Source organism: Chiroxiphia lanceolata, chromosome 8, assembly GCF_009829145.1.
Source record: "Chiroxiphia lanceolata isolate bChiLan1 chromosome 8, bChiLan1.pri, whole genome shotgun sequence".
NCBI lineage: Eukaryota > Metazoa > Chordata > Aves > Passeriformes > Pipridae > Chiroxiphia > Chiroxiphia lanceolata.
Genome location: NC_045644.1, coordinates 15172310 through 15198112, shown reverse-complemented (window position 1 = coordinate 15198112; position 25803 = coordinate 15172310). Strand labels below are relative to the sequence as shown.

The window sequence follows — 25803 nt, the reverse complement described above, 5'->3', positions numbered from 1 at the left end:
CTAACACTTTGTTTCAGCTCAAATTTTTGCAATATATTTTACATTTTATTTATTTTCTTTATAAACATCAGTATGTGTGTGGATGTGCATGTATGTTTGCACTCACAATTCTTAAAACCCAGGTAATGGTCTTTGCAAGCAGTATTCTAGGATGGTGTCATTATTCATCTATAAATTATCGTAGCTTATTTCATGAGGAAACAACCCCCATTTCCAGCCTACCCAAAAGAAAGGACTGTAGTGCACTGAAAAAAAGGGCCACAGCCAAAGGCACACTCTTTCCTTTTTGTATTTATTGCTTCTAGCTGTTTCCCTCAAAACTAAACTCTATTGCAATTGGAGCATTTGTTAGGATGTGACTGTGTTTTCCCTTTGGACAGGAGACACTTGTGTGCTGTTGAAAAAGCAGATGGAATCAATCTGAAAAATGCTTGGTTTTAATTATAGGGGGAATTCTCTTTTTTTTTTTTTAATTCTGTCGAATAAATTGTAAGTTCCTGTGGGACATATATTTCATTATGAAACTAGAGAAAATACTAAATGACTCATTAGGCATTGCTGTTGATTTAAATCCATATACATTGATTTACCAGTATGCTCTTCAAAGAAAAATAAATTAGAGATAAATTCCAACTCTAATTCAAATCATTATTTGTTAAACAGATCTTATAAAACTGCTTATCTAGAGGGACTCCTGTGTGAAGAAGGTTTTTGGGTTCATTTCCCTTGTGTTTCTGTCTAAAATGAAATTTTACAGTAATCTTCTAATTGGTCATTATCAAGAAGAGATAAAGAACACACACACACACTCCTGAAGAGATACAGAATAAAACCTGACAAGTACTGAAAAGCCTTCCAAAAGATTTTGAGTATATATTGGTACATATTTAAATGTATATATATTCATCTTACAGAATTGGTTATCATTTTATGTTATTCCATGCAAAAATTATTTTGTAGAATCTTGTCATATGAATAATAGCAAACAGTTACCTATAAAAATGCGTGTTTGGGTGTTCGCAAAGTAACCATGTCTACAAAGTATTAGAGAGCATATTTTAAAGAAAATATGAGGACACTGGTTGATAAAATGAGAAAGTATATTTAGTCTTGGTCCATCAATTGATAACATTGTCTCCCAGGGCACTGGTACAGTGGCAATTAAATAAGTCATAATAAACCTGTTTCCATCAATCTCAGAACTGTCCATGCAATTACATTTTTTGAGTATGAAAACAGTAAATTATTAAGATGAACTATATGTCTTACAAATAAGCCTTATTCTAATTTTTTTCTCTTCTAAAGGAATTGTATCTCAGAAGAAAAAATTACACGCTCTCTGAAAGAGAAAAAAAATTTCCTCGTCTGTGCTAGAAAATGCCTGCTCACAGAACTCCCTCTGAAGACCAACAGAGTAACTGCAGGATGCACTGCAAAACCAAGCCTGTGAGAATCTCCCAATGTTTTGCTTAATCATTAATGGCATTGCAGCATTTCAGTAGTGCCATGCTATTTTCAGTGATGTCTCATGCAGATATCCTTGTACACAGATTCTATTGTAATTCAACAGGCACTGGTCACATTATATCCATTGCCTTCTTTGAAAATTCCAGCCACTCTGATAATATCTAGCATTAAAAAACCACAAATATTTTTCTAGTTGTATAAAAAGAATAAGGATTAAGGGTCTTACAGCTTTCCAGTTGCAAAGTACATGTCTGTTTATCCATTGGATATTTAGTCAGATCCATGCTGCATGATACAGTTGTGGTGATCCTTGAAAAAAAAACGGTTTGCTAATTATTAACAGCATAAAGTTGTTCACCAGTAAAAACAAAAAAAATGCTATGCATCCTCCTTGAAATAATATTTGCAGGCAAATACCTACTGTGAGGGAAAACACCCTATTATTTACTGGTATCTAATGTGCAAGAGTAACAGCATCCCAAACAGGAAAACACTCCAGATGATCTGGGTTTAGCAGCAGTCTAAAAAGGGCACTGTTTGTTCCCTTCTCACTTACAGTGCACATTTCCCTTTGTTATTTTGTAATATATTTTAAGATTTGGTTATATTTATCAAAACCTATTATAAAGAATAATCCACAATAAATAATGCAAGTTAATCATCACAGCTTGCCTTCCCCTTCTTTGCAAACAACTGAAATTGCAACATCCAATTCCTGTATTTGGTCTACATGAAAGCAAAAGGGTCTAATTAGGGAAGAAGAGAAGATCTATTACTACATTTAAAAATTCATTCATATTGTCCAATAATATTACTATTCATAGAACTACAAGGCCATGCATATTCTACTTTTACAAATAGAACCATTTTCTTAAGCAAAAAATATGCTAACCTGGAAAGTTTAAAATGAAAGTAGATGCCAATTACAAAGGGTGATACATGGATATACACACCGTATAGCATACAAGACTGTTCCATTAGGGTATATTCTTATAAGACGATTCTCAACAGTGACATCATGAAGAAAAGACCTTTTTGAATCCACTATGAATGTATCTGGTACCCAAAGCATTTCCACAAGCCGACCATCTAAGCTTAAACTCTTATTACCATCGAAACAAAGTCTCTCATCAGTCCATCGCTGCCTTAGAAATATGGTAGCCGTGTAGTCCTGAAAGAGAAAAAACCAAAATTATCATATAAAGGAAGCCTGCGTTGTACTCCGTTTTACAGAAATATAAGGAAACAGCTGTTGGGCACAAATAAACTGTGACTCTCCATGTCCAACAGCAGCTGTACTGACTCTCATACTGACAAATTTACTAGCACTCATTGTGAGGTGGTAGATTTTGTTCTTACAGTAAAAGCTGATGGCCTGAGTCTGGGGCTATAAATCAGCTGAAGTCACTGGAACTTTGTAAGCAGATTATCTGGCTCTGCAAATCTTTAAATTTTAGAATTATTTATGTAAGTGTTCCAAACATAATTTTGTTCGCATAAGCTACTAAATAAACAATGATTTTTTTTTTAAGAACACTTTGGAAAAAATTGAATAAATTCAGATAGACAAAAGAGGTTAGTGAAACAAGAATCATCATCTTTTAGCACAATTTATCCTTTCCTCATCACAAAGGAAACAGTGGTACCAAATTTATCAAGACCTTGAATATAACATTCAGCCAATTCCCCTTCAATTTAGATATGCCTTGCAGTCCTACGTTAAAATAACACTATTTCCTAACACATTTTAAATCAATTTTTGATTTTATGGAGTGTTTTTATCAATATTATAAATTCATCTGAAGTTCTAACCTTACTTCCCCCTTTCTAAATAGTAACTAATAACTACTAATACACTAATATTTAATAGCTGATTAATGAATTTTGGGTTTTTATTTGATGTACAAATGGAAGATCTTTAATTAGAAATTATATTCCATTTCATAGTTTGTTCAAAAACAAATGATACAAATTTCATGAAACACAGCTGGAATAAATTAATGTGTGACAGTAAAAACAGAAGAGAAAAACAGTCTAAGTTCAGCTGTGTCTAATCATAAGGAAAGACAGTGACTTCAAAGGCTCATGAATACATCTTCATTTTTCTGAAATGCATAAAGATTTAGACATTTAATCTGGAAAATAAATACTGATCCACATGACTTTCATTAAGATTAATACTCAGTAGCAAAGTTCTGTTTGTATCTGTGAGAGGTGTAATTTGCAGCTGCATTTCTATATTTATTATAGTGCTATAAACTATATCTGGAGTAAAAAATAAAATTCCACCTCCTAACCCACTTTGGTTTCCCAAGGAGACAGGCCCAAAGCCACATTGCCAGCAGCTGTAAGCACAAGACATTAGCTTATCAAGTAGAACAAAAAAAGACTGCAAAAGCTACAATACCATATTTATTTCTGATATTGTATCAATGCTTGCAATATCCATACTCATTCCAACTGACACAGGACCATCTGCAAAAAAAAAAGGAAGTCAGAATGTAGCTCATAGTTCTTTCATACTCAGTTTTCAGGAGAACTGGCTACAAAATCTTCCAATTTTTTTTTCTAAACGTTTAGAAGCTTTCTTAAGAAAGGAAATATTTCTCAAACTTAAATTATGCAAGAATTCTAATATTTGTAATGAAAATGTAATACTTTTAGGCTAACAGTATCTTAGTTTTAATAAACAGGCTTTATTTCTTAAATGCTTCCCAGTTTATATGATTTTTCCCCAGAAAAAATGTGCTGGGGAAAGTGTTACACAATAAGGTGTGGAAGGCAAAATCCCCATGATGCATCACACTCTTCTACTCTGAGGTGCAGAGCAGTGGAAAGAATTCTTCCAGTTGCAACATCTGGTCCATCAGATGTTAGCAGACTAAGAAGTTTCACCTGGCCACATCACATGGTTAATATCCAGATGGCATAGCTGAGTGACTTTATTAACTGCCCATTTAGGAAATTATTGTATATATTGTGCCATTGCATTTTAACATTTTGCTTTCAACCACTAGCAGTAAACTTGGGATATCTGCATTTCTAAAGGAAAATTAGTAATTTAATTTTCCTTTTAATATTAATGTGAACTGAAGGCTTATTCAGTGTGATTAATACCTTACCTAAGTAGCTGTTATTGTATTGTTAGTATGCTCAGATTCTCGTTTCCTTGTGAACATGCATTTCACAGTATTGGAAGGAAGATCACCAGCTGTGCACTTTAAAATGCAGAATTTGTGCAGAGCTTTCACAGAAACATTATTCCTGGTTGCGTATGTGCAGAATAATTAACAGAGCACTTGTACAAGGAAATTAATATTAAATAAATGCATCTTTCCAAGCAATTGAGAAGCAAAGGATACAGTACTGAGAAACGGAGAAATATTTTAGGTAAGGTCTACATAACTGATAGTGCCCATATATTACAGGCACACTGCTGAAAGCCCCTCATGGCTCCGTGCAATGCATTATATGCAAAGCTCCTATATGGCCCCAGATGGCACCCAGAGGAAGATGGAGTCGAACTCTACCCACCCTGGGTAACACTAAGGAAAAAATATATCATTCTAAGTCACATAACTGTACTAGTATTTTATTTTTTCCAAAATAGTTTCTATTTGTAATGTGTATGTTAAAGTCATTAAACACCTATCGCTCCCGAAAAAATCTATAAATCCTTTGTTTCGGACTCAGTTGAAAGTTTAAATATAAAGCTCCAGCTTAAAGCAGGACTGTAGGTTTGCAGCATGCCCAGATAGTAACCTGTGTGTTTATTATATACTATAAAATTTTATATAGGATTTAGAAGAAATTGTTTATCTATTAGAAGATGACTCTGGAACAAAAGCGACTGAAAATCTCTCAGATCACTGTCAGCTTGTTCTTCTGTTTCTTTCCATTCTTTTCAGGTTTTGATACTCCAATAATACATTTATGTTTTCTCCCTCCAGGATTAAAAGCTCAAGCCTCCAGGAAACTCAGCCCAACTTCCTAGGATGCAACAGAGACAATTAATACTTATGCTTACCGCTGTACTATATCATTATTACAGGTACCATGTTGCCAGCCCTAGAACATATGTCAGACCCTCAAAATTCATTAAATTTTAAAATAATCCATTTTCTGACTTTTTTCAAGTCTTCCTACAGATTCTCATGTATGACTGTAGCAGAGCATAGTGTTGCCAACTGTCACACAATTATTTGGGGGGAACCTCATCCTGCAAGACATATGCCTAATGATGAAACGTCCTAACGAGAGGACAATGCACTGTTCAGATGGTTATGTGGGAATCATGGCTGGGAATAATCAGACTCTTTTTATTATATCATATTTTATTGGCTGGAACAACACCTGATCCTTGCCTAGTAAGGTAACACAGATATGGGGAAATGTTCACTAACAGCATTACAGTATCATCAGTGCTATTGTTACACATATGAGAGGAAAAGCTGATTTTCCCAGAAGATTACTGAAATTAAGTAGGGTTTAATTTTTCTGGAATCACACAAACAGGAACTTGTAGACCTCTTCCTTCTTTCTTTCCTGTTGAAGTATTTTTCAAAACAGTCCTGAGTAACACAACAGTAGTGTAGTGTTAGAGAATCACAGAATCGACTAAGTTGGAAAAGACCTCTGAGATCATGGAGTCCAACCTATGACCTAACACCACTTTGTCAACTACACCATGGCACTAAGAGCCACATCCAGTCTTTTCTTAAACACCTCCAGAGATGGTGACTCCACCACCTCCCTGGGCAGCTCATTCCAATGCTCTTCTTCTTCACTCTTTCTGTGAAGAACTTCTTCCTAATGTCCAACCTAAACCTCCTCTGGTGCAGTTTAAGACTGTATCCTCTTGTCCTACTGCCAGTTGCCTGGGAGAAGAGACCAATATCCACCTGGCTACAAGCTCCTTTCAGGTAGTTGTAAAGAGTGCTGGGTGACTCCCAAACACCACAAGACCTCTAGCTCAGGTTAAGAGGTACTTCAAGCTCAAACTGATTGTGCTAGCACAGACTTGCCCTGAGGTTCAAGTGCTAAGGAGTGGTAGTGCAGTCAGGGCAAAACCATCCTGTTCCGCTAGCCCCAGCTGACAGCTGGCACAGGCCAAGTGCTCCAGTCTATCAAGCCCAGCACTCCTGAAAACTCAGCAGAAAATTATATCACCTAAGATACAGCAACATGCTGTATGGGAGGAGTTCTGCAGGAAAATAATTATGAAAAGGATCTTTATTAACAGCATACAAGCTGCTGAGAACTGATTTGCTACAACGGTTAGTCAAATCAGAAAAATATTAATAGTAAAATGCTGATTTCTTTTTTTTGCGTGCGAGGCTAAATGCTTTTTTAGAAAGGCACTATAAATTGTAAAGTATTAATAACAGAATGAGTCTGCCCATAATTATTCACCAGGGTTTTCCCTGAACTTCCTCTGAATGGTCTCCTGTTGACAGTGTCAAAAACTGGGCAGGAGACCAGATGAGGCAGCCAGTTCCTACATTTCCATATGTTTGGCAGAAGTTGTGTGTACAATGACAACTTCAGAAGAAATCTACTGACCTTCAGAAAAAAACTAAAGTCAGTCTGTCCTGCATTAGCAAAGGAAATCTTCAAAGCATGGCAAAGGCTTGCCAAAGGGAGTGCCTTGTTAAGCAATTGCTGTGCAATCTAAGCAACATACATTTTAACTTTCACTGAAATTTATGTACAGGGACTGTTCCTTTATGCACTTTATAGATATTCATAGGGATCTCAAATAGGAAAGCAGTCAGAAGAGTGGCAGACAGCATACCTAAAAAATTAAGTTTGGAGCACTGCAAAGATCCCAGCGTGTTACACTTGGTAGTAACAAAGTAACCATCACTGTATCATGCGTATACCTACTACTGAAATGGATCGGCACTATCAATAACCTGCAGTGCTGAGCTGTTTGTGTGAGCTCTTTTTCATTTAGTTTAAGAAAACATAAAGCAATTCCGACATTCAGAAACACCTCAAGAGAGGTGGCTTTTTGTAAGAACATCTCATCTTTTCAGCAACACTAGATAAAATACTGCAGCTCTAGCAGAGAATTAGAAGGAAAATTATCACTAGAATAATTCATTATAAGTTCCAAAAAAATTGATTTTTTCTCTCTGATCACCAGCTTTGCTTTGGTTTAGAGTATTATGGAACTCTTACATAAAGAGATACATTATTCTTAGACTTTTTTCAGTGCATTAAACTTCCCACTACAAGATATTTTTCTTGACAAATATTTACATTAAGAAACTGGACAGATTAAGAGAGGCCTTCTGAGAGATCTCAACTGTAATTCTTGATATAAAGACATCAAAAGACAGACCCATTTCTAGCAGGAATCGGCTTCAATCCTATTTGTTCACATTAATAATCTTTAGACAGTGATGTTGCTTCACTGGTACAGTTTGTGGACAAGACAAAAATTGGTGGAGACTTGTTAAATCACTTGTCAAAAAACACATTTCAATACAGCCAAATGCAAGCAATTAATGTGGAGACAAATAATGCAGGCAGTACGTACTGGATAAGAAACTATCTTGGCAAGCAGTGCCTTTGAAAAGGATTTAGAGGTTGTCACAGATAATCATTTCAACATGCTCTTTCCATCTTGTGCTTTGGCAATGGGGAGTAATGCACAAAATTAAGCTATCTTGCAATCTATGCTGTATTGGCAAGACTGTTATGGGATGACAGTGACACAATTCGTTTTCCACATTTGAAAAAAAATATGGAAACAGCAGACAGAGTTTATGTGACAGAAAGAAATATTCCAGAAGACAAAAAAATTTGGAAGCTTAATATCAGAGCATATAACATAAAAATCAAGGAACATCATTTACTCAGCTCCTCAAAGAGAAGTCAGAGAAGTGATTCGTGCAGTGTCAGAAAATGGATCTGGTAGTAAGTTGTGCACATTCTTTGGCAAAGCAAAGCAAGATGACAGTTGATGGAAGCTAGAGACAACATGAAACTTCAAATAAATTCTTTTTCTAACTGAACTTAATCACTGTTGGAAAGTTAGAGCCTCTAGAACTTTGCATTTAGGGGCTGGGGGGTAGAAAAACCCCAAACCAAAATCCAAACTGTGCTGTATGCAGGAAGCTGGGTTTGGTGGCAGTGAGTCTCATAGTGTCTCTTAGTTCCATGGAAAAGGAAGGAAAATCTACGTTATCATCTGCATGCTGAAGTTTACATATTCTGGGCTTTTTGCTTTTCTCTGAAGGATCAGACATTGGTTAAGTGGGACATAAAATGCTCTTTAAATCATTTAAATCACCTTTAAATGATTATTTTTTTGGTATTTCTTTCTCACATACCCTGTCAGTTTGCCTCAATAAATCAAAGAGTGTTAGACACAGTTAACATTGTGATATCTCTGGGTCTCTTTGGGGGTAAATTGTACACTTCTGAAGACTAAAAAGCCTTCATCTAAACAAATTCATAGAATTTAACATAAACAGCACTTGAGGAAAAAAAAAACCATGATGACTGACCTTACACAGAAGATTGGACTCACAGATTTGATTTGCTTTCATTTAAAATTTAAGACCATGAAATGTATTACTATTACAAAGCTAAGGAAAATAATCTTTTAAACGTGATTTAGAATAACTGATTTAAGCATGACACCTTTCTACACCACTTGAAAGCAGCTTCTATATTCAAATGTACTTAGCTGTGACCTTTTCCTAGTCTCTCTTTTTAATTAGAACACTTAAATTATCACGTTCAATCACAGAACAAAATCTATTTGTATAAAATTATTTACAACATTTTATGCATCCTTTAACAGCTCTATAACCTCATCCAAGGCTCACTGAAGTCAGCAGGAATTACTCATTAATTCAGAGAGGCTTGGCACAGCAGCTAAAGTTATAAAATTGGTCTACACGGTTTCAGCAGAAAACCTGAGGTTGAAATCAACTTGTATGGCTGAGATAAAATGTTAGGGTTATGTAGCATATTTAAGGGAAATAACTGCACATTCTTAAATCCCTTACGCCAACTTTTCTATAGAAGAATTACATATATGTCTAAAAGGATAGGATGGATATTATATTGAGGAGCAATATCTAATATAGGTGTATTTCACATTCCAGTCAAAAGAATGGCTAAAATCATTCTAGATAGGTAATTTTTTTTTACATTTCACTATTAGAACTATGTGTTCAGTTTATGAAGACTTGCTTGATGAACCAGCTCTAAGAATGACACTAAATGCTATAGATAAGGAAAGAGAACATTTTTAATAGTAACATTCAGATGACAGCAGAGCCAAATAACCAGTTCAGCTGAGATTCCTCTGTACTAAACAACATGTAAAAGTACCCCTTGTGATTTGGCAACTGGTGTGTGCCACCCACCATGGACAAACAAAGCTCTCAGCCAATTTTACTTGCAAACCTCTGTCATACTAAGACTGGCTTCAACTAGTCCAACTTTGGGCACCTCATTCAGGTGCTTAGAGATGGAAATTACAGTCTGTGTCATGTAAAAATTGGAACACTTGGGTAGCAACAGCCTGAAGGGTGACTGTCAAGGAAGGAGATGACTAAAATAAAGTGAGATTAATCCAGACTTAAAATCTAGAAAAGCATTAGTATCAATTCATGCAAGGAGAGAAGAAGACAGTTTTTATGTTGTTTTGCACAGTCACTGGATTCAAATGAAACATATCTTCATGGTCCCCTTGTTAATGACACTAGCCGAGTTGTATGCGCTTGGGTAATTTCCAGTCATCTGCCAATCTCAGCACAAAAGGACCAAACACAAACTAATAGGCAAATGGAGGGTTTATTAAACTAAGAATTTATGAGCTGTCATAAAATTGCCTTGACTAGTAAATATTTCTGTTTGTTCTGGCTTTAGGAGAAAGGAACTTTCATTTTATGATCATTTGTTTATACCTAAAGCTTTCTTTTCAGGACTAAACCCCCATTTTGCTAAATATTAAGGAGTTCAGTGTCACTGATTTTGTAAGAGTACGATTGTATCTTGGCAGCAAGCATCAATTCTAAAATTCCCATTTCCTGACTAAAGAAAATTTTCAAGGACAAATAACTTTGAAATTACTTTGAATTATGTTATTCTAAAATTCAAGCTAACTCCTGGCCCTCTCACACTTGATAAAAATCACATTTCATAGTTCCACTATGATTAGCTAATGGTAAGCTCAAAGCACTGTAGATGCCAACAAATAATATCATCTAGTTTTATGACAAATTTCTTTGTGCATATTTATGAGTGTGTATCTAACGCACAAATAAACAGAAATATGCATATTTTTGAAAGCAAAGGGATCTTGGCCTAAAATAAATTTTAAAAAAGGAAATCAAGTGTCTTAAGAAGGCTGATTTTAGCATATTGTTTTTGGATATTTCTGCATATCAACATACATGTATTAGTTTCCCATATATACAAATCCTTTCATGCACTGCAGACAGCAAACACAGATCTCCAGATTAATATGCATATCAATCCTCTTCTGTTCGTATTTCTAGAAACACAAGTTTGCGTCTAAGAGTATATCAGGACCGTGCAGGCTTTTATAGTAGCTGATGATCTCCACCAGAATACCCCACTCTATGTTTTTATCATGTATTTGTTCATTAGCCTACCCAAGTCTAACCAGCAGTTTGATCTTAAGATCCATCTCTAATTGTTCAGTCTCTTACTATTAACATGCAAATATCATACCAAAGAAATTAAGGATTTGGGGAGAATAGGACAGAGGGAAGTCACAGAAGAGATATCAATGACTAAATTGATACTCTGGCTTCAACAACTCTTTGACAGCTGTGCTGTAGCCATTGACAGAATTCTGAGTAAAGACAGTTCTATTGAAATCTTTCTAACAAAAAACAGACACAAGGTACACCAGCTGCAGGCAAATAACCATATCCATATAAAGAAGGAAAATATTACATGGAACAAAGGTAGCATAGCTGTAGTCACACAGATAAGTACCATCTGCAGGCTTGTTAAACTGAGGATTTGGGTAGTTCACTAGCTCTGCTTCTGGACCTGAATCTCATGAGACATGCAGCCCACCTTGCCAGTAACAGAGAGGGGCTAGGGCTGGACTGATACCACTTCCCAGCCCAAGCACATGCCTCTATCACGTGGAAAGTGATCCCAAATGATCTTGCAAAAGCTAGAGGTTCAAAAACTAGGATGAGCATTTCCTGACTTATCCTAACCTAAATTATTCCTACAAACTTATTTCTCACAAAACCACCAACCGTGCATTTAGAAATGGCATCAATAAAATGTATTTTTTCAGTGTCATCTCACTCCTTCAGCACTAGGGCTAATAAAGATCCATCAAAGATTTCTGAGGCAGTGTTTGCATGCCTGAGCTGCAGTGAGCATATGCAGCAGCTGGCACTGTCTGGAGGTGCTAGACTGGCTTTGTGTGTGACAAAGACTTGATCAGTGCTTGAGCCCCTCTGGGATTTCCAGGCAAACAGAGTGTCCTTAGCATCTCTCCGAACAAAGCACCCAGCCAGAAAAAAGGAACTATAGCCTTGCTGCAATAAAACAGCTGAGGGGAAAAAAAAAAACTGAGGAAAGAAAAGGGAGATTTGTAACTCAAAAGTGCTTTACTGTTGGTCTTAATTGCTATCCTAAGATTTTGCAATAAAACTCTGCTGTCTACGGCTGGCACATGAATCACGGCAGTGCCAATGAATTTCTAGTACTAAGATGAAGTAATGAATAAAATATATTAATGGCCACCAAACACAGTTATTTTACATTATGAATTATCTCCAGTGAGAAAGGGTTAGTTTATTTATTAGAGTTACTTTTATATTTCTGAAAATCTCCTTAGAGCATTAAATATTTTATACTAGTTGTATCCTCAGCTGAGACAATTACCATAAAAACAAACAGATGAAATAGTTTTCATTTATCCTAAAATACAGAGGTATCTTAATATTTTTATGAAACAAATTCAGAAATTGCACATGATGTAGAGTACCTTTATGGAACCAGGTATTTAGATAGCAAGAGTAACGGTCTGAGAAACTCTTTAGTCAATTATTTTAAGCAATTTATAGAGGGATGTAAAAATCTTCATTTGAAACCTTGAACACTTCTGAATATCTAGCTTAAGAACTATTGCCTAGCATTCAGCTTGCAAGTTTATTTTCTGACAGACACATGCTGTTGAGTGTCTTTTCAACATTCAGAATATTTTCTTCTTCAGAGTTCTGCAGTTTCTCCAGAAAGAGATCTTCATGCCACCTCACAACTCTTCAATATTTCTGGTGTATGCAACAGCCTGACTCAAGCAAGGAATATGTTTGTCACTGAGATTTCAGGTGTCCAGCTGACTGCACTGCAGGGCAGTAAAATCAACCTTGGTGCAGCAGACTATGTGGGTCTTCCAATTTGGTGACCATCACCTTCTGATGCAGGGAACTGACATTTTCGATTCATTTTCCCCCATAGTTTTGCAGTATATCTGTCCAGTGACCTTTACAACCTGAGGCAAGAATCATTTATTAAATAATTCTCTTGCAATCTTATAGTTGACACATGTAATATATAGCAACAAGATTTGCCTTTGCTATTATGAACAGTTTGATATATAAAGCTTTCTAATCTTTAATCAAAGATTTTTATAGTTATTGTTTAGGAATTCAGAGGAAATTATGCTTTTAAAAATAGGCAAGACGTTACAGCTATTTCATAAAGAAACATGTAGAATGATAGACAAGTTTCTAACAGGGTCTGGAAGTTTAGCTTGTGAATGCCTGGAATATATAAGTTTCACCTTAAGTCACAAAAGCTATTACACTCTATCTTATTATATCATAGAACATGTATAATCAGATCAGTCACTGTAAAACACTGGAAGAAAAAAAAAGTACAGAAAAAAAAACATTTGCTCTCACTGCTGAGTTTTAGACACCACATTATGTTATGGCTCAGTCTTATTGAAAGAGCTTTTCTACTTACTATCAAAAAATGGACGTAGATACTTGTTGTATCCTTTTATTATTTTTTGTATAGTTGGAGGTAGAATTTCACTTTTTCCTTCAGCTTCAGGAACTTGCATTGATCTAAAAGCAATTGAAAACGAGGATGTTTTAAAAAGACATTATCAATTATAGCAGAGATGACATTCTAAGAAAATCCTGTATTAGTTTCAAGGGTACTGTTGATTACTGTCCATCAGACAACATACTATGAAAAAGATGCATGTTAGCATTTTGCAGCACTGTAAAAAAAAAAAAATCCCGAAAATATCAGATTTTATAATCTACATTAATCTCTTATAGGAAAAAAAATATCACTTTCATAGCTTAAAGTCTATCACTTCTTTAAATTTTATTATTTCTTAACTCTTCACCTGAGAAACGATCTTCTTTAATACTTTATCTGTAAACAGAGTATTATTGTTATAATCTAGGAATGTGGAAGAGATAATGACTGTTTATTTCAGTATTTAAAATTAAGCTTCTTTTTACGTAATGAAATACATTACATTTAGCTCTCAGAGAGAGAGAGAAACCAACGTCAAAGACTAGTGCATAAAAACACTCTTAAAATTCTGCTTTCACAACACAATTTTTAAATAGGTTATAGAAATAATCCTGTTGGGCAAAGTCAGTGAAGCATAGTAAGAATTCAAATACCTTGTTTGCTCAGAAACAGCTACAAATACAACCCATAGAAGTAAATATAAAGAATTACAAACCCCATTTTTACCCTGGGGTCCCTGCAATGATCCCATGGGAGGTTCAGGACATGACAGTCTTTAGAGGAATGAAGAGTCTAAGGAGGATATATACCAAAATTGCAATTCTTTACTCAGACTCCCTCAGGATTCATTTTTATATATCCCTCTTCACCTTTTATAGGCCTTAATGGTTAGCAGCTGTGGGGGGACACTTGTGGCCCTTAAGAGCTGTTACACTGTAGGTAGCAGTCCCGCAGTCTTTTGCAACCAGACTTGTCTATCTCACATTGGCCTCTTTAGCCACCAGCACACTTGTAGCAAATGTGGGTAGAGCCCTTCCCAAATCTTCATTTGCAAAGCCTAGCCATGATGCTGATGATGAAGCAGTCTCACACCAAAAGATATTATAACCTTGCTCTTAATTGCTACCTAACCCCTAAGGTGAGCACCCCAAGACTGTGAGCAGGGTGTGCTCACCCATCACAGATTTAGGCTGTGCTCTTCATTAATTAAAACACAAATGGTACTGACCACTTGTTGCCAATGATTTGAGAAAAGTGGGGTATGAATCATGAAGGTGAGAAGCAGACAATTGATTGACTCAGTGAGTCACAGCTGGCTGCAAGCAGAGGCATTGTCTCTGCTGATGGAGAGCAGCCACCTATATATTCATCAGGAGAGGGGTTCTTTGTTTTTCACTTCCTTGCATAAGGACTGAGTGGTCGCTAAAAGTGACTAGCTCTGCCCCTTAGCTCTCCTACAGCACATATCAAGAACTGTAGCTGTGGTGGTTTGGCCCTGGGGAGAAGAAACTAATAATAGGTAAGGGGATACCAGTGTTTTGTGGTCTTTCTTAATACTGCTAAATCCTCACTGAATTTCTTATTCCCAGCTTTTCTTAGAGCTACTCCTGAAAACTCTGCTTGCTCTTCTGCATTATATTTCTTGGTCTTCTGTAGCTTGCCAAAGCTTGATCTTTTGTTTTTAATTTTGCTCTGTTTCTGAGAAACTTTGAGTTGTTCTGTCAGGAAACTGTGGTTTTCATCCACTAGGAATAATCCAGCATCTTAAACTGGCAAAGCTTAAATGCTAAGATGATCTCACTGAATGCGCGTGGCCAAATCACACTGTGGTATTAGATGTGGTGTCCACTGGCCTGAAGTGCTGCTATTGCTGGGTAATTTTCTGCTCACCAGACCCTATTCCCACAGAAGTAGCTGTTTTTCATTAGCTGCCTTGTAATACATATAGTTCAGATATTTAAATAGTCTTGTAGTCTCCCTTATTTTGTCCCTGTTTTTTTTTTTATTTCTGTATTGCTAGAGAACTATGTTATTACTTTACTCAACCTTAAGAGTGCTCGAGTAATGCCAGCATTGAAATAAGGGAAGTTTCTCCTGTAAGTTTTGTCCTAAAGAAACAAACACACCTCAAATTGAGTTGAAATATGAATATAAAGACCTGTTTTATGTTGCACAAAGGTGTTAAAATTAGAAATGTACTTGAATGTAATTGATTTCTTAAATACTGTACTTCTAATTGATATCTAGGCTTTTGTAATTTACATATAAATTTTAGCTAAGTGTTTAGTGATCTGCATGAGTTTAATTTCACAGCAGAACTGGACTGTTCTTGAGTAAGTCTTACACACCGTGAAACATAAAGGAAAACTTGTTTCTTTTCCACTGCAAGGGTATAATATTATTCTGCTGATCAGTATGCAATTGTAGAGAGCTCTGATTCATTACCGTTAACAGCTATTTTCTGAAATACAGCTTTAAAACTTTTTATGCAAGTCCTTCCCTTAAATCACCTGAGGTAATTCATGATTCCCTTCATTAAAACATGATGTGTAGCTTTGTATCACTGGTCTTTTGAATGTTATGGTTAAGTAAGAACTTGCTGGCCTGGGAAAGCTGTCGTGCAGTAATTGAGGCTCTGAATTAACGAGGCACTGTCCCTTGTGTGCTATCTGGCCATACAACCTTTGAGAAGACCTATGAGCCAATATGTGAGAGGAACCTGATGCCTCCTAAATGTGAACGTGTGGTGTTACCATCCTGCTAACTTTGGGGATACTCAGAAGCAGATTGTCAGTGTTGAAAGACAAGGAATCTACAGAAGTTATGTGCCTTAAGGGGTTTGGCTTTTCTGTGTTTTAAGGGATGATGCTCTGTTTCCTTTAAAGTGCTCTTTGATTCACATCCTCTCTTCATTGCTAAGCAAGAGTGAGCTCACAGCTCCAAACATTCATAAAAGTAAAAGCTGAGATTCATTCCACTTATGCATGTGCATCTTCTCATCAATTCATCTAAGCTTCTCTTTTACCCAGTATTTCTGTTGTTATATTTAACTATATGTTTTATAGTTAAATGAAGATGATGTTTTAGTTCCTCCATTTTCTTAATGTATGCGAAATACATTGGCATGCATTTAAGTATGGAACTGCCTTGAAACAGCTGTTCCAGCCACTGAGGAGAGAACATGCCTTTACAGAACCAAACTGAGTATATTTGTCAGCTGGGAATATCTATCTGCTCTGGGCTGTCAGTGCTTTAAATGCTTTAACTCATCAGGTTCAATGACCTATGCTTGCTTTCATAAAATCTGAATTGCAATTATTTATTTTCCCTAGTTATTCTTATGGCTCAAAAACTTAGTATTTTTATAGACTTGGCTAAACTTGGAAGGTACAACAACTGCTTGTTATTTAAGACACTTTCAAGTTAGTATCTTAACAGAATGGGGTAACTGGAGGGGAAAGAGGGAACATTTGCCATAAACCATAGTATATATCACCACTTTAAGCAAAAGTACAGTCTAGACACATGTACGAGAATATTCTTCCTGGCTATTTTTTGTCAGAAGTTATGTATCATGAAAGAGACAGAAACACCTTAGAACTGAGAGAAGATAAACAAAATGCCAGATACAGTCTGAGCAAGCTTTTGAAGCACTCCCCTCAGGAAAACAAGAATAAAAAAAGCTTTATTTCGGGCAATTCACTGACAGGAAAAGGGTTTACAGATGTAAATAAAGGTGTTACTTCTGGTTTCATACTTGTGCTCAACGATAAGGCTTTTTTATCGTCTTTATAGATAAACTGTAGCAAAATCTACTACATCACTGATTAATTCTCTGCAAAACAGACAGCACTGTCACCATTTTTTTGTTAAATGGTGAGGTTGAAACTGTAGTATTATGCTACCACCTACCAGATACAGGAACAAACACTGAAGTGACATATGTACTCTTAAGCTCAGTCAAAAAAAAAAAAAAGAAATAAACATCCCACAAAATTTTCTATCTCTGGCTCCATAAACCCAGGCTAACATTCTTTAATTTGAAAACACTCTTTCTGAAAAAAATGGGAGCCCTTCTTAGGACTAAAGAAGGGCTTAAGCTGATTCCTGATAATGATTTGAACTGCATGTTCTATTGACTACTCAGATAAATTTGCCTCAATTTTTTCATTTCTACTTCTTAAAAAAAATTAAAAATACTTCTGGGCTACTCCCCAGATATAGGTTTTAATACTAAAAATGGGCCCTTGATGTGATTGTAATGTAATTTAATGTCAAGTGCTGAAAGTGAAGAAGTTTCATTCAGGAAGGGAGAGACAGAAAGGAAAAAAAAACAACCCCACACCATTACTGATTACAAAGTACTCACTAGAGGAAACTCTCTTCACACATTAACCAGAGCTTATACAGGTGGGTTATCTAAGGGACCAGATAAATGGGGAGAAATCATGTTCCTTGCTTTGGGTGCACCTCAGCCCTTGGATATTGCTCAGAAATATTTCTGTGTTTTAGTGCCAAGCAGGATCGTTTTTGTTTTAAGCAGCACTTTCACAAATGCCTCCGCACTGGAAAAATGCATCTGTATACCTAAACATCATCTTGTCTGTGAGATAACCAAGGGACAGAGCTGCTTCTTGGCCTGTGTTTGGATTTGGGTGCAACAAGAACCACATCAGCTCAGTGCAGTGCACTTGTGTCTAAGCTAAACAGGTGTTGTGCATGCATGTGACTCCCATGGATACTACACAGGAATGAACTCTCTGCTGCTGGATACTCAGAGTCATATGAAGCTGTAAGAAAATTCATAAAGTCTGTCTGATAATAATGAAGGCAACTATATACCACAGACTGAGCTTCTGGGGGAATTTTGCCTCCTTATTACTTAGATGCTTCTGAAATTTTGTTAATCTCTTAGCAATGTTTTATTATTGCTAAGCCATAAGTCATCTAATTATTACAGAATGTGGCAAGTCTCAGTTGATGAGGAAGGAAGGTGGAATTAGAGCAAGTGTGTTCTGAACGAAGACCTCTTTATAGTACTGAACAAGGTGAGGGAGTAGATGCTTTAAACTCCCTTTCAGCAGACTGTTCCACCTGCCCCTACAACTGAGTGAAAGTCTGTCTGCACACCCACTTGAGCTAAAGCTCAGGCTGAATCTTATATTGAGGAATTTAGTGAGAGATGAAGTAGATTAGGCAATTCTAGATAGAGAATTGGCTCACAGGCTTTAAATACTTCAGTTGAAGCTGATGGTGACAATGTTTAACAATCCATGCTTACATTTTCTTATTAGAATTACTTATAAAGAATATTTTTCCGCATTTTTATAGCAGCAATATATTTTAAGTGCTCCATTTCTATCTTAAGTTTTTTTGTCATGGCAACTACACTTTTAGAAGGGTTGCTTGTACACAGAAGGGATCATTTTCACTTTCCAGCTTAACACAACTCAGATTTCCTCAAGACTTCACGATTTCATCAACAGAGAATAAGAAAACAGTATTTTGAAGAGGTAATTCTTTCTGAGATACTCTCCTTTTAGTGCACAATGATGATTTTACTATCTCAAACTTGTAGTAAATCCAGGTGGACTGTGTGCTTCTGTCCTTGGGCAAGGTACTATGCTACAGGCAAGGACCTTGTGCTCGTCTAAATTTGTTAAGCATCTGAAATGGTATTCACACTCTCTACCCACCATTCAATGGATCATTTGTTTAAGTTAAATTTCATTCTTTTTTTCCTTATCCATGTTTCCAATTAAAAAAATCTGTAACTCAATCCAGGCAGCTGAGATTCATGAAGTTCAGTCCTGTATTTCTGTTATTAATACCCCAGTTCTTTAATATTTGTAAGAGACAAGATTCAACTGTCAAGAGGATTTAACTTTGTTACCTGGTCAGATATCTGATTTTACAGATAGTAAAAAAACTGATAGTATTATAAACTGAAGAAATAATATTTTTTAGCAAATAATTCTTACCTATAGAGGATCAATAGAAAAAGGGCTCTCAGATTGCAGCACTTAAGACTATACATTGTCACAAGTTGTTTCAGAACTTCTTGTGGCTCCTAAAAACAAAAGGTGCAGAGGTAATGTTTTACAACGTATTTGCTTTTAAAATACACTAATTTCCCAAGGTTTTCAACACTTGTATCTTGAATAGCTTCCACTATAAATGTATTGGTAAATATCTACATCAATTAGAAAACTCTCAAAACTTCAAAAAAAGAGACGGCATCAGGACTTATTTAACTTACCAATAGAAGACGCATTCCAGTAACCTATAGCTCTTTCATTTTTGCCTATGCCCTTTAAATATTAAGAAAATTGCTAAAAAATATAAATATATATATAATACATAAATATATAAAAATAATGTATTCATGTGCAGGAGAATTGCAAACACTGAATTTTTTCTTTCCTATTCATGCTTGTAAATGAGTGCATCTCTGGCATATCAGTACACTCCTTGTAATGGAAACACATAATCCCATCATAGAACGTGGAGCTGTTTAAGAGTAACATCTCAGGTTCGTGGGTAGTATCCATACCTATGATATGTAACTTTGGTAACCCTTTTGTTTACAAGAAAAAATGAAATTACATGCTTCTACCTCTAGCTATTAAAAAAAAAAAAATCCTTTGACCCTATATAAATAATCATACATAATCACCCACATTCTGAAAATGTTTGGCTGAGGCAAGATGTTTTCTTCTGAATGGGATTTTTTTGCCTTTGTCAGTATGATTCACATCCAGAATGGTTATTTTAAGTAATCTGTCAGCTCTGTAATCCATTTCTGGATGAAAAGAGTATCAATCCACAGTTTAATGCAGCCATGCAACAGATCTGAAATTCACAGACTGTGCACACTTTTACTATATTTCATCAGAGCAGAGAAATGTTATTTTTCAAACTTGCTTCAAAACTCTAAAAAACCCCACATGACAGGAATGTTACCTACCAAGAATCTGTAAAATAATTTTTAAATGTTAATAAATAAAAATGAAATATCTGTTGCAGGTTTTAGGAAGGGACAATCAAACATAATGTTTTCAGTGTCCAGAATGAGTTTTGCAGGAGTATCTCGCAGTTTAATTTCCCAATAAATTGCTACTAGTAAAGAATTTGAAGCTTCGCAACTCGAAGCTTTGTTTCACCATCCTTTAGTAACCAATGCAAAATGTTAGCAAACTTTTTTAACCCCAAAGTAATTTTCCATTCAGTCTGTAGTTCTAGTAGGAGTAATACTAGTGGTATTTACTTAAATTAATGCCATGTGAATGGTACATGACTTTTACGTAACAGTGAAGTGACAAAATGAGTTGTTAATGTCTCCAAAGAAAAAGGAAAGCCATTTAAATGGCTTTTTAAACGAGTAAACATTCTCAGCATCTTTGATACTTTAGGCATACACCAGCCTGATAAATATTAATGTCAAAATAAATCATATACTCCTCCTGACTTCCACAGAAAATCACGCATGAGACGTTAAGAGAGCTGGTAATAGGAAAAAACAGCACAAATGGGCAGATGGTGTTGTCAGAACATTGCTCTCTACATGCTGATTCTGTAACACTCCTGGTGCAGATCGTGGGATCTCTTTTGCATGTCTCATTTTGGGCTTGGATGCTTTCTACATTCATTATGTTTATCTCACAGGAAAATACGCTAAAAATAAAAAGCCTCTTACTGACTTTATAAGTACTTCATAAAGCTGCTTTTACATTTAGCTTTTGAATTGCTACTATGAGCTCCTAATATGTCTGAAGATCCTTTATAAACAGATTAAGGGAACCTATGGATATTTCTGTACTTATTTGATTTTAGCTTTTACAGTACTGAAGATCAAAAGGAGTGGGCTGATTACTGATTTCTTTCTAAAGCAGCTGGTTTACCTTTAGATCTTTACCAACATCCAATATAGCAGTTTTATGGGAGGATGGGGTGGAGAATTTTGGTCTTTAACATATGAAAGGTCAAATCCATACTACAGTGCAGGGATTACTTTTGTATGCTCAGGAAGAGAGAGCGTGGAAATAACAGGAAGGAGAGCATCTGTAATTTCTATATAAGAAATACTAATCAAGAGATCTAATTGCCATGTCAACTGGCATCCCATCACTGCAAAGAGACACTGCATGCCAGTCACGGAAGAGAACTGGGCAGCTATTGAAGTCTTAAGAGGTTTCACAGCTAATACTTAAGCTGGATATATAAATCTCTGCTGCATGTGTGTACACGCTTGCATGCACACACACATTTTCTCTGCTGCCCCTTTTTTATGGGGCTTACTGAGCTGGTTTGTTCTGTTGAAAAGCCTGCCTCTTGGCATGTTTGCACATCTGGACCTTTCCTGTCATGCATTTCTTTGTCAAATACTATACATTCACAGCAGGATTACTTCTTGCTTATGTGTACCTATGTAACTACTGGTATTTAAAACTAGTTCAGCAGAACCCATAATATTTTCCTCTCTCACAGAGCCTAGAAAAAGACACATAACTTGTTTTCTGCAGAGAATATTGAGGCATTTGGTTTAACTAGACAGACTTCATGATGTCCAAACTATTATGCATATATTGACACATCTTCATGTTCTAAACATATCATTAAGTAATTGAGGTGAAGGTAAAAAATCTGCCACAGTTTCTCATACGATGAGACAACAACACTTTTCTACTTTTAATCACATCAGATTAGGACTGTAAATGCTATCTAATGTTTTGGCATTTCTCTTGGGAATTCAGTATTTATTATCTTCAGCATGACAGGAAAAGTGAATTATGCAAGTTTCACAAACCTTTGAGATTGAAATGGGATGAGGCAGACAGCTGGCAGAGGTAGTAGTAGTATCCTAAAATTTCACTGGAAGTGAATTTTGTGTGAATGAATCAAAGGATGAGATGCCTGTTATACCAAAATATCTTATGTGCAAGTGGATGCATGGGAAAGACTAAAAATTATTAGATAATACACTTTGTCATATGGTAGTAGCCATATGCCTGAATTCCCGTGGCTGTTACTGCAGGCATCTAAAACTGTGTGTAGAATTATCTTAAAATAAAAAGCAGATGGTGGGTTTTAGAATATCAGCTGAATTAGCACTGCAGTTGCATTTTACTTCCTGATCCAAACTGTTGAATGACAGTGCCTTTAAATGCTTGACTGAAAAGCAGCTAGAAAATCAGAAGTGATTCACCCACAATGCCAGGGAAATACAACTACCTCCCCTGCTCTTCATTCTCCTACTTGCACTGTCTACTAGAACTGCAATGTAACCAGTGAGATTTTATATTCTTTACTTCATCCTCTGTTCGTTAGATCAATATGAACCAACTGGAGGGGAAATGGTGGAAAGTTGGAAATACTAAGGACTCAGTGGGAGAAAGATAGTGGGAAATGGAAGGCAGCTACAAGATAAGATTAAAAGTAGAGAGGCAGACAAAAAAAGGAAAAACACCTACAGGATATGGCCCCAAAATGCCACTGTCACTTGCAGATTCTTCACTCATTCTTCACTCCTGCCCTTGCTTTTATTAAATTGGCACCTGACACTGTATTGCAATTTTCATTGGCTTCTCTTGTTCTGACCAGTCTTCCTTACTATTTTAATTTCCAAGTTACAAAGGAAATAATTTATTTCCCTTCAGCTGGCAACTAAGCCCCACACAGTTTCTCACTCACTACTGCCTTGTGGGGAGAGAACTGGAAGAATAAAAGTGAGAAAACTCATTGGTTGAGATAAAGAGAATCTAACAGGTAAAGCAAAAGCCATGGGTGCAGGCAGGTGTTCAGCCATCCCCAGGAAAATAGGGCTCCATCGTGTGTGATGGTGACTAGAGAAGACAAATGCCATCACTCTGAGTGCCACCCACCTCCCACCCCTTATTCCCCCAACATTACATTCTGCACATGACACCATATGGCATGGAATATCCCTTGGGTCAGTTGAGGGTCAGCTGTCCCAGCTGTTTTCCCTCCCAACTTCTTGTGCACCCCCAGCCTCCTCACTGGTGGAGTGATGTGAAAAGCACAAAAGGCTCTGTGCAAGCTCTGCTCAGCAATAACTAAAACTTCCCTGTAATATCAGGACTGTTTTCAGCACAAATTCAAAACACAGCCCCATACCAGCTACTGTGAAGAAAAGTAAATCTACCCCAGCCAAAACCACCACAGCTTGGAAAAGTCAACTGCATAAAACAGACTGACAGTAGCCACTAACAGAAAGCACTTTCTGGAATAAAGTGCTGTGCTATCTGTCTTTGTTAATCTGGATGCCTGTTTATAATAGCTGTAGTTTCATGATACTTCCTAAGTGTCCCTGAAATGAGAAGGAAATGCAAAATTTTCACACATTAAAATAATTTTTTTTTTTAGGATTAATACTGCAGAGTCTGCAGCTTGAGTGAAAAGTAACAAGAGGGTTTTTTTAATGGGGCAAATTAGAAAGAAGGAATAAAACAGCAGCAGCAAAACTCCAGGTCTAACTGGAGAATTGACTGATGAAAGTGGACAAATGCATGTGTCCGCATCCTATTACAAGGGGCACCCTCTTATTTGGCTGACAAACTGGCTTTTGGCATACCAGCTAGCTTGTTTCTAAACCTTAGGCACATCTGACCTTGTCTAGCATAGGCATAAACCATGTAGGTCTCCTTGGGCAAGTAATCAAAGTAGGATTGGAAAGTAGCTGTCTTGTCATGTTTTCTTTAAAGACAGGCAGTACAGGAGCCATCTGTTACAACAGTGTTATGTTAGCAATTGGATGGATGTTAGGTCTTTACTGGTGCTGTGTTTGGCAATAGTTCAAAGTGAAATACTGGATTCTAGTTATGCTATAATGTTCTGATCAATACAATTGGCACATGTGCCAGGTAACAGAAAGTGTCACTTTCTCAAGGAAACACTTGGGAAGTTACTCTAATCTGAAAGCATGTTCTCAGGTTCTATGCTCTGCGATGTTTTGTCAAAGATATTGTTCAACAGCAGAAGGTCAGATTGTTAAAATAAGTAGAATGAATTTAAGATTTACCAGAAATGAAAACTGCTTCTCTGATGTAGCAAAATGACCTGTAAGTGAAACTCCATAATTAAAAATCATTTATATACGTATAAGGCATTTCATGAGAGTCTAAAACTTTCCCAAATGAATCTGTATCACAAATATGTTTGTTTATTAAAAAAAATAGCACAGCAAGATTTCAGGCTGTATCAGCAACAACTCACTTATTTCAATATCACAAATAATGTACAAGTTAACATGTAAAATTACTGTCCTCAAAATACACCTTCTGGAAGGTCAGAATCAAAGTCAAACAAATCTTTTGTTGCAGCCATCTTAAATTTTTTTTTAGTAACAGCACGTCTAACCACAAAAGGAGTAAGGACTAGCCATGCTGCTAATATTTACATAATTAAGTATATGAGTACTGTCTAATTGTTAGAGACATTTGGTGCTCTAGATTGAGCTCTGTATTTCTTGCCAAGTTCCCTGCACTATCAATTTCATGAACATCAAAGCCTTAGAGTAACTTGCATACCCTATAATAGGATTATTTTATATGTTTATCTGTTGTTTTCACTCTGTGCATTTTGAATAGATTACATATTGTGGATTAGCTGGGAAATACTGCCAAAGATGCTGTCAGTGTCACACAGTTTTTCTGGAAAATGAATTTCAGATGCATAACAACTGGGTGTTCAGGATGACAATACAATTCTAGGAGTTACCTTCATGAGGCAAGTGCCAGATGTCCTATTTCCAACCAGCATAACACTGAACTGAAAGGTTTCAACAATGTACAGAAATGGATGTGGTAATAAGCATTCACAGAATAGATTTTAAGAAATGAATGTGTTCACATAACTGCTTAAAGCTAGTGCTCATTATGAACTCTGCTTATATCTATCAACAAATCTATAGCAAATGTGTTATACAGGCTATTTTCTAGTTAAAAAAGGCAGTGAACTATCTCCACTTTGTTCCTAAACATGGTATTAGAGAGCTAACAATCAAAAGTTTAGCAGATTAGTGGTGTTTGAGTCATGGCTGATGTTTACTGCCGTTTGTAATTATCCAAACAAATCATAAGTGTATGGGGTTCTTAATGGTTGTTTATGCGTGTACGTAGACTTTTTTTACTTAAATCTTTTGCTCTGTACATCACAGTTCTGTTGTCTGGGCAGCTGGAAATCTACATAACTCTGCAAATGTTTGGGTCTTCTTGTACCAAACTACAGGTCTCTAAAATCTGAGACTTTTACTGCCTTTTTAAGGTGTATGTCAATACTTTCAGGTACCCCCCACACCCAATC

General features: G+C 36.2%; 1 protein-coding gene across 2 annotated transcripts in view; it reads right to left on the bottom strand.

Annotated features, from left to right (window-relative positions):
• LOC116790160 (gamma-aminobutyric acid receptor subunit pi-like) overlaps nt 1–25803 on the bottom strand; it is a 47677-nt gene that overhangs the window by 19411 nt on the left and 2463 nt on the right. Inside the window, exons 2-6 of one of the 2 annotated variants that reach the window (XM_032694902.1) lie at nt 19464–19552; nt 13456–13559; nt 3875–3942; nt 2421–2638; nt 1694–1776 (exon numbers count right to left, since the gene is read on the bottom strand). In XM_032694902.1, coding sequence (XP_032550793.1) covers nt 1694–1776; nt 2421–2638; nt 3875–3942; nt 13456–13559; nt 19464–19519 — 529 coding nt within the window. In that variant the 5' untranslated portion in view covers nt 19520–19552. Of the gene's footprint in view, nt 1–1693; nt 1777–2420; nt 2639–3874; nt 3943–12472; nt 12544–13455; nt 13560–19463; nt 19553–25803 lie in introns of those variants that run through there. The other variant, XM_032694903.1, reaches the window with a different exon arrangement.